Source organism: Perna viridis, chromosome 8, assembly GCF_037379345.1.
Source record: "Perna viridis isolate PV_CMFRI_1.1 ecotype Kerala chromosome 8, ASM3737934v1, whole genome shotgun sequence".
NCBI classification, from domain to species: Eukaryota; Metazoa; Mollusca; class Bivalvia; order Mytilida; family Mytilidae; genus Perna; species Perna viridis.
In genome coordinates this window covers 10,659,525-10,669,885 of record NC_142452.1, presented here as the reverse complement: position 1 = coordinate 10,669,885, position 10,361 = coordinate 10,659,525, and the positions used below count along the sequence as shown (strand labels likewise).

At 31.4% G+C, this 10,361-nt stretch overlaps 1 protein-coding gene across 1 annotated transcript in view; it reads left to right on the top strand.

The window, feature by feature from the left end:
* Positions 1-405: 405 nt before the first annotated feature.
* LOC148609290 (sialin-like) overlaps positions 406-10,361 on the top strand; it is a 46,784-nt gene continuing 36,828 nt past the window's right edge. Inside the window, exons 1-2 of the mRNA XM_088596315.1 lie at positions 406-547; positions 863-1,014. Coding sequence (XP_088452441.1) covers positions 498-547; positions 863-1,014 — 202 coding nt within the window. The 5' untranslated portion in view covers positions 406-497. The remainder of the gene's footprint in view (positions 548-862; positions 1,015-10,361) is intronic.

The window sequence follows — 10,361 nt, the reverse complement described above, 5'->3', positions numbered from 1 at the left end:
ACGCTCATGGCGTATCTGGGTGGCTTTAAAAATTCCATTCTGGCAACTGTTTGGAGACCCGATGCTTGACACCTTAGAGGGTATATTGAAATGTCTTTTTAAAAAAAAAAAAAAAAAAAAACAATTATGAAAATCAACTGAAATTATATCAATGAACACTTATTTTACTCTTATTTCGATATTTGTATATTCTAAAACAACAAAATTTCAAGTTTAACAAATGGTATATAGTACGATATTTACAAACGTTATTTAGTTCGACTTTTTCATTAAATCATTACATTTATCTTTAAAAGGGACATTACTATTTTTTGTCTCACACATAATGTTGAACAATTTAGTTTAATTTATCTTGATGTTCTATTTTTTGTGTGTTTGGTTTAACAGCCTCAGACCTTAGTGATTGTACATTTGATGAAACAATATGGCGAAACAGCCCAGATGTTGACAGGTGATCGTCCGACGATTGGATAACACCATTTATAGCTGCCTTTTACATGATGTTGACACATTGGTTGTTGCTAAACATAGTCATAGCAATGTTTAGGTAAATAAATCTACTATGTTGTATGTAGACAAAATAATATAATTTCTTCTTTCCTTTCATGTTTTGTTTTTTTATTGATAATTTGTACATGGCAACTGGTGATAAAAATTTCCAAGATGTTTTTAGAGAAAAGTGAAATTCAGAAACCCGTGAAAAAAAATAAATAAAAACATAAAATAAAAAAAAATAAATAAAGTAAAAAAAAATCGGATAATTTTATTTTTGATATTCATTCAGAAAATGTTCTACACACAATTCTTGTCCGACCAGAATTAGGGCAGAGGAATTTTTATTTTAAATACTTTTTATCAATAGTGCACGTCATGACCGAATAAAAGACTTAGCTGCCCAAAAATGGAGGTTCCATCGTCATGCTGTGGTAATAAGCTCTGAACACCGATATCCTTCACCATTCAACATGCCCATACGACTGATTCTTATAGTTATAAAATCGCAAAAAGGAAAATGTAAGCATATTTGATACACTGTTTAAAATGTGATGTGTGTGTCTGTTTTCCATGTCTGGTGGTTGTCCCTGGATTACATTCTTTGATTTCCGCTAAGACACTGGTTCCCTTGATTACTATTTTAACCACCTCAAATTAAAACACGATGCTTTCTATGCATATTTACTTCTTAGTTTATAATAATTAGTATGACTTTCAATATGAAGCAAGCAGAACTAATCAAAAATAGTAAAAGTATAACATCTAACATGCATTTAAAGCTTGCGATATGAATGATTGGTATATTTGTGTTTTAGAACCACTGGGTCGATGTCAGTGCGGATGAAAGAAATGTCCCCGACGATATTCACCAAGCTAATATCTATTTTTTTTAAACTATTCAGTTTACATACAAAATTTTTATCATTACTTAAAGTATTTCCTTTTTTTCGTAACTGTGAACACATGTTAAGGTTCCTTACAGAGAATAGATAATGTATATGATTCAGGAACTGTGACCTGTTTCACCAGTTTAATGTACAGTCCCTGTATGGGATAAACTTCCCACTTGCCCAATACCCCATTGCCTCATGCCCCATCCCCCATTGCCCCATTACCTTATTCACTATAGCCCCATTCCCCATTGCTCCATCCCCCATTGCATCGACTTATTTCCATTTGTAAAATGCATTTCCCCAATCCAAAAAGAAAACGTAAAGTAATTGTTTTATCAAACACATATACTGGTTAAGGATGCAAAAAGTTTCGCTCAATCAATATTGATTTTAGAATCTCGAGAATTACCGAAATCACGCAACATTTGCATTGTTTACATGTATTATCGACACCCGAGCTGCATGAGAAATAATCGTGCACAATATTCTTAAAAATATAGATATATGTATAAATGGTGAATGAATTTGATTTCTAAAATTATTCTTAAAAAATGTTAAAAATGTCTGAATAAGGTTTTTGTTGATTATTGTTATACATATATTTCAAACCAAATTCTTGAACATGAGATATTTTTCCAATTTGAATGATTGCAAACACTTAAAATTACCTTAATGGTCTTAACTAATTGTTTACAATGTGAAAATTGTTAAAATAAGCATAATATAAGCATGATATGGGCTGTGATACATTTATTTCAATCAAATTTCTTTAAAAATGACATATTTCTACACACTGTAAGGTAGTGAACAATTTTAATTTCAATAATGGTCCAAAATTATTGTTAAAAATATTAAAACTGGCAATATTTGTATCCAGTTGGTAGTCCTGACACTCATATTTCAGTCAAAACACTTCAAAAAGACATACCGTCTGATAACACTTTTAATATACCTATTAGTCCATTATTATTGTAAAAAATGTTAACGATGTCTATATTATTATTCTGTTGATGGCTGTGATACATATATTTCAGACCAAAGTCTTGAAAATGAGATATTTTTTTGGCAAATTAAATGAATGCGAACACTTAAAATATCCTTACTGGTCTTATATTATTGTTTAAAATGTTAAAATGGTTAAAAAAAGTATAATGTGTGAAGCGAACAGATTTAATTTCAATAATGGTCTAAAATTCTTGTATAAAATATTGAAAACGGCAATATTGTTATCCTTTTCGAAGTTGCGACGAACATCATATTTTTTTCCAACTGAAAGCTAAGGGGGTAAACATTTTATTATTATTTTTTAAATGATCTTGTTGTTATAGCTTAATGTGTTTAATTTGTCAATATTAAAATTATACGAGTGTCTCCGACACAAAATTATTTCAGTATAAATTTTGAAAAAAAAATTACGTTTAGAAATCGTATGACCGCGAACACTGTAGTAATTTAAAATTACTCTAAAACAATCTTGTTCAAAAATCATTTTAATTGCTGTCATATAATTATGATATGTACGTTGCTTGCAAAAAAGGCAGAATAATTTGTTTGATTGACCAATCAAAATTATTCCCTCGCACCATTCCCCTACATTTACCCCATTCCTAATGCCACATTACCCAAAGGGCAAATGCTGAAATTTAGTAACAGGGGACTTGTTTTCACACTGATAAAAAACCTACAACAATGTTGTGATTCCCGACGGAACAATCATGTCAAATTTGGTTCCGATGGGTCCAGCAGTTTCAGAGAAGACAAGTTTGACCATATGATCTATTTTGTGTGACGGGAGCAATGTTTTATCACATATAGAAAAGTCCGCTGTCTGATGGAAGTCAATCATCAACAATGCCGCCGTTATCAGCCGTACGTATGATGACGTCACCTAGAGACCACTTTGGTGAAAAAATCCTTATGATGTCCGATGTGTTTGTAAGAAACATCACATCCTCACAGTCGGGACACAAAAGTTGCCATATCCTTTGCTCTACGCAAATAAGAAAAACATATAGCTAAGTCAAAGAAGTCTAAACTTTTGCCTCATGTTAGTATCACCCACCTGAATGTCAAAATAAACATATGATGGGGAGCACATGAAACCAGAATCTGAAGTTGTTACAACTGAGCTATTGTTTTGTTTACATATAGTTATTGTCTTCAGTATTTGGTTCAATGATAAATTATTGTGTCGATCAAAATCAATGCTTTAAATTTTTTTTGTGCTACAGAACAACTGCCAGAGACCATGTGCCGTATCAATGGCCTCCTTTATTTCATTTCCTTTTAAAGGAAAGACTTAAGCACTAAATTGTGTGAAAATGGCTCTACAAAATGACCACCACAAAATCTTGTATGGTTTCGGACATCTAATTTTTTTTATGGTCTAAATGTATGCAATATATGTTTTTCCTGACACAAGGACTCCGTGTAAAATTACTCTCAAACCATCTACAAGCACCGTATCTATGTGTTGTAGGGAAGCAAACCAATATCATTTTTCATGTGTACTCATTCTAAGATCACAAATATGCATGCTAGTTACATATCATAGACAGAAATGACTACACACAAGTTGATGGTGAATATACATCTCACATGTTGGAGTCTACTTCAAAACATGAGAGTGTAAATAGATATGTAATAGGTAAAATGTAGGCTTTTAAAAAACAAAAAAATAAATATCAATCTCTGAAAAGTGTAGTTTCTGTGGACTCAACATTGAACAATAATAATTGTGTCTATTATTAACCACAAATAAAAGTATTTTACTCTTCCCTAAGTATGTAACCAAATATCATGTTAATTGACACTGAAAGGTAATATACATATGAATGATGTATTCAGGTAAAGACCACATTGCACTCTTATTACTACGAGTATATTTCTGTAACATTTTCTGTTTACCTTCATAAACCATTGTCACATGACTTAATTGTATTAAATATCTAAATAACAAGGAATCAAACCATTTCGTTCGAATTAAAATCAATAAAATGTAAAACAAAACTCTCGGTTTAATGAACATGTGTTCATTATACTTATTTTAAGACTTCTGATAATATCAATGATCACACCGATTTGTTTACATTACAATTAGTGTAATGTATGTTAAAAAGAACAATAAAATTACAAAATTCGTATAACATGCTGTGTAGGCACTTGACCATTACTCAATCCAACTAAATTAGCCCTATCAATTGTTCCACTCAGTCATTGCACATATGATCTAACAAACCTCTATTTTGCTTCCTGTTCAGATGACATTTTCTGAGTCGTCGGGTTTTCCCTTAAAAGAACGCTTTCAAAATCATAAAGGATTAAATCTGATTGGCTGATCAGAAAGTTCGATGAACAGGAAACATAATGGAGTATTGTTGTATCCTACATGACTGAATAGAACAATATAAGTCTTATTTTAATGAGAAAGGACCAACCTATTGATTAAAACGGGTCGGAATGGGTTTCTTCTTGTGATGATATAGTATACGTAACAAGTTTTTTCAAAGTATCACTCCCTATATAAATAAATACTTCTCATTAAAAAAAATACTAAACAACAAATTTAGGAATGCGAAGGAATTTATGAGCAACCATCCATTTTTTTTTAAATCAATTAAAAACAATTTTTAGTATTCTAACTTTCTTATAGGTCTGCAAAGAACTCCGTCACGCAATTTCTAGTTTCCCAAGACAGTTTATTTTTTTAAACTGTTTTAACAGAAATCACATCAAGAGAAACATTTTAGAAACACCAATCAAAGTCTTCATCATATTGTTCAGCTTAAGGTCACCATTTTCTGATTGACGTCTACGCTTAGCCCTGAATCAACCAATTGATTAAATCTAACTATATATTTTTCGTCCCCTACGATAAGGTCAATAATGCAACACTTGCTGAAATATCAAAAGCATTTTAAGTCAACACAAGATTTTTTTATAGGGTCTCCTCTGAATAGGGCCTTGAATTGACCTGTTTCCTCCCGGTGGCGTCATTGACTCTTTGACATGTTTACAATATTCATTTTCTTTTTTATTATTTGTAATATGATTTTATTGTCATTTGCTGATCATTTCTCTTTTTTCAGTAGCATTCCACTGTTATGATACTTAAGTATTCTTTTTTATAATCAAATAAGTACAAGAACGTTTTAAATTAGTATATTACTCACAAACAAAGTGTAACATATCTTGTGCTAAAAAAAATCATTGACCTTGGAATAACATTACCACTAATACTGAGGAGTTCGAAATATCTGATAATGTTAAGTTCATTTTCGATACATGGTGGACAACCTGTTATTGATGACCATCCAACTGCTAAAAAGTAAATCTCGCTTTATTGATAATCACCTTATATATTTTCTATACCGCTTTCAAAAAAGCCTCATTGAAAAGAGAATAATAACAAATGTCCCTTTTTACCGGTATGATATATATTTACTTACAAAAACGTATTCATAGCTACTATAGCTTTCTGTATGTTTTTTTACTTGGTAGTTGTTGTTTTTTTTTTTAATTATCACATTGTCAAAGGCAGTTTCTAATTTACAAGAAGTACTTTGTAATTTCATGACACATACAAACTTTGTTTAGAAATGTTACTGACTGTTACATATGTGAATTTTAGAATGTATTTCTTTAGTAATTTTGTACTGTGGATGTATTATATTTTGTTGAGTAACAATTTTCGTGCTTGACAAAGTACCAAATTTAGTTCCTTACGAAATAGACAGCCAATTGTACCATAGATGAGTCAAATCAATTAATTCAAGAATCTACCAACTGACGTTTTCGCAAACAACCAAGGCAATCGGTATCCTTGGATAAAAATAATTTCACTATATTTCAAATCAAACTGATATTTATTGCCATATTTTGGTTAATAACAAATGACCGTGTTTGTTATGCTCATGTTCCATTGAACAAATTTAAAAAACAAATCTATAGTGAAAAATGCAAATGGTTGGAAGATGTCGTATTCGTGTTTTAAGTGAGGTAAACTGTTGTACACATTGTCTTCTGAAGATCTTTTTAGACAGGTTTTCCCTCTCCAAAAGATTATTATGCAGTCATTTTCCGAGAAAACAATTATGGAACATTTCATAGACGCTGTTTGTTTTCAATAAACAGTTTTTACAAGATATTAAAATTATTCTAATTCCATTTAGAGGACACGAAGAGATTTTTTGTTCCATGTACTGTAATTATATAGGTGTCCAATATACCGTGTTTTATTATCTATTCTTCTTAGTATTTCTCCGCAAAGATGATCTAGCAATTTTCAAATATAATGAAACTTGGATATATATTCTGAAGCATACACACAAACCATAAAATGAACAGCACTCCGTCAAGTCAAGATCCTCATCACTAGATGCAGAGAGTTGATGTTAAAATACGCGTATAATTTTGTCAACGTGCAATTATTGCATTTTGGATCTACTTATCAGGATTCTGCTCTTGAAAACGTAGATACTATATTTTTAATATTTCAGGACCAAATTAAGTGAAAAAAATCGTGAATGTGTAAAAAATGTCAGACACATTTCCAATAGTTGTGTTCCGTAGGTAAAAATTCTCAAATATTATACTCATGAACAATTCCTGAAAAAAAAAATCTTTCTAACTTTTGTAAACTTCAAACTATTTTGAATTGTAATCACATAATTAGATTTTAATAAATTATTTATATGAAATTGTACTTTCTCTTTAAACTATTTCCAAAATCTTAGTCGTGGTATTGGTATAAGATTTATTCAAACTTACCAAGAAGAAGAAATATTTTCCTGTTTATCACTGTAATTCGTCTGTTTTAACAAAGTATTCCACTATTTATATATAAGCTCATATGATTTTATAGGCATAAATATAGTAAATATTCAAGACGACACAAGGACCGCCCCTTTTGGGGAGAACAATCTGTCACAAAGAGAAGGCCAGTGGCCATGGGATTGAATAATATTTTATCAATTCAGAATATGTCGGTTCTTTATTTTGTTGCTCATAATTTTTTTTCACAGCACTTTAAACAATGGTGATGGCTAGGATCAAAATGAAGCACACTTTCACATTGTATGGTAAGAAGCCATGGCAATGGCTAAAAAATGCCGTACAACCCTATTTTTTGAAATTTGCAAAAGATAACTTGGCTAATGAACCTCAAAAACATAAAACATAACTGTTTTTTTTTTATTTTTAAGGTTTATCACAAGGGGCATCACTTAAAATATGGGTTTTTTACTGAATTTATACCTATAGGTTATTGCAAACAAAATTTCAAAATCTTTTTGAGGTGAGTTCTAATTACTTATAGTAGAAGTCAAACTCATCACGTTAAAATGTTGGTCTTTTTACCATAAAAGGAGATGTTAGGTGGAAATTGCTATGAAGAAGCAGTGTTTTGATAATTTGTTTTTGCCAGACATGAAAAATGCCTCAAGTAAATTGTTTTGCTTGGAAAACCTATAGTTTTGGTTAAAATTTTCAAAGTCATTGAAGGCTTTTGCAAGAAAAGTAGTATAAGATTTGGACTAATAGTTGTGTTTTTCAATAAACTTACACATACAAAGGACAAGTCTTGCATTTTTGACGCCTAAGCATTGCACTAGATCATCTTATAGGACTATGAAGGCCAAACTTCACTAGAATATTGGCCACCCAATTAATTTTCTCCATAAATTTGCCCAAAATCACTGTCTTATCTCTCTTCTTATGTTTAATATGATGCAGGTTATCATAATATGTGAAAACAGATCCCTTAAAATCTACTTTTTGGTATTTTAGGCTAATTGTCTAGAATTGTTTTATCTGAGCTCAATAGTTTAGGTATACAAATGGTACAAAGTTGGATTTTTCTGCTTTTATTTCTTTTCCTGGAGCTTAGACAGGTCACATTAACACATTTCCATGATATATGGGTAATTTCTCTGCACAAATAACTTAAGTGAACAAACACCTCACTATAATAGCACATACTAAAACATGGAATGGCGTGTCGCATCTGAGTCTGTACTTTTGTAATATCATTTCTAAAGGTACGCAGGGAAGTTAAGGTACTTTCGGGAAAATTCCGCAAAAAAATATGATGGAATTTACGGATCACTTTAAATCTTTCTTATTCCTTCCAGATGATAAATATGTTTCAGTAAAAGTTATGATATAAGAAAACAAGCGATAAAAATACTTTATGTATCGTTTCTATATTTAGAATCGAAAGTAAGCATGTAAAATGACACTTAAAGACATATGGACGAACTTCACATAAAACCGAAAAGTCCTGCGTGATAATTCCAACAGATCCATATAATCAAAATCTTCAAAATGCGGCGTTAAAAGTAATTTTAGAAAAGTGTTATGCCTACGATTATTATCAAGTTTTAATATTTTATTTTTGATAAAATTCACTGAAAAATTCGAAAATGTTGACTTTCCCGCTGTTCAATTCGCTCTGCAATCTTTATACTTGGTTAATATCCGTAGGCATAGCAGTTTTTTAATTGCCATATTATCGAGGATTTTTGAAACATGAGGAAGGAGTTAATTTGTAGGGCTTATTACCCAGGACTTTTTACTTTTATGCATCAAGGTGGCAAAAATTCGTCCTTCCACATTTTGCCAAGCACACAGGTGATCAGTTTCTAATATCGGATCTCGTTATGGAATAACTACGATATATGACATAGAAGCATGTCCGGCGTATTTCTTCAATATGTTGAAATAAATGTTCACTTTTTAAATACCTAATTTTAATACAAACTCATTAAAACACGAAGGCAGAAATGGGTAATAATTCAGTTCTTACTGAAATCAAAGTACTCATGTACTGAATCAACTTACGTCGCTTGTTTGAAAATTTAACTTAGAATAAAAAGGGGATAGGATATTCATAAAAAGCCGGGATCGACAAGTCAAAACACGAATTTGTTGTATTAATTTATTAACATTAAACCCACTAATTAAATTCACGTGACATCGAAACAGTGCACAAGTTTGTGTTTTATTCAATGTTTTTTTTTTTTTTTTTTTGCAATTTGAAATTCAGTTTCGCAAACAGCAAGTCGAGACTGCAGGTACATACAGCCCTATGAAAACAAACAAGCACGAGTACTATATAACTCGTGACTTTGATTTAATTGTGATTATCAAAGTCCCCCAGACTTCCGGCGGATTAGGTTTAGTTGTCCCCCCTTAGGAAAATCCTGTGGTCTGGTCTGAATTATCTGTCAATGCAATCAAACTTGAGCAGGAATTTTTTAAATCAACCGTAGCCTTAGATACATTTACCACAAAATATTTATATGTCATCTCTCAGTTGATAATACATACATACAGAGCTCAAATGCTACAAATTGGCACAACACACCCGAAGTCTTACAATATGATTTCAACAACAGGATTAGATGAAGGAAACACAAGTTATACATTTTAAATCCCTTTACACTCGTATACAGCTCTATTATCACATATAATCCAAGTTACACCTAGTTTTGAAATAACACAACGTTTCTTAAAATGTGGCCAAATAACGAAATAGAATAATAGTTACAAATTACAAAAACACAGGACCGCAGACTTATACAATTCGTGGGAAAAATGCATAATTAAAATAACCAAGCCACTCGTTTTATTGTTATTTGTCTCCCGGGTCCCGATATCATGGATCGATAACTGCCCTTTATTTGTTTTGTTTTGTGGTTTTTTTTTGTCATTTCAATGTATAAAATTGAGAAAAAATGATATGTACTGTCTAAGCACCCCCCTTTTCTGAGCAACCCCAGCTGGCACCCCTCCTTTTCAAAGCGTCAGGACCCGACCCTGTATGATATAAGAATGTGTTCTGTGGCTTATGTGAGTAAATAATAGGGAACAAACCAATTCATCATAACGGTTCAACATAAAGAAATCTCCGAATGTTTATCAATGCTGAGCACTGCTCTAAAATTTAAGAGACTGTGATGGCTTCGGGTGTTG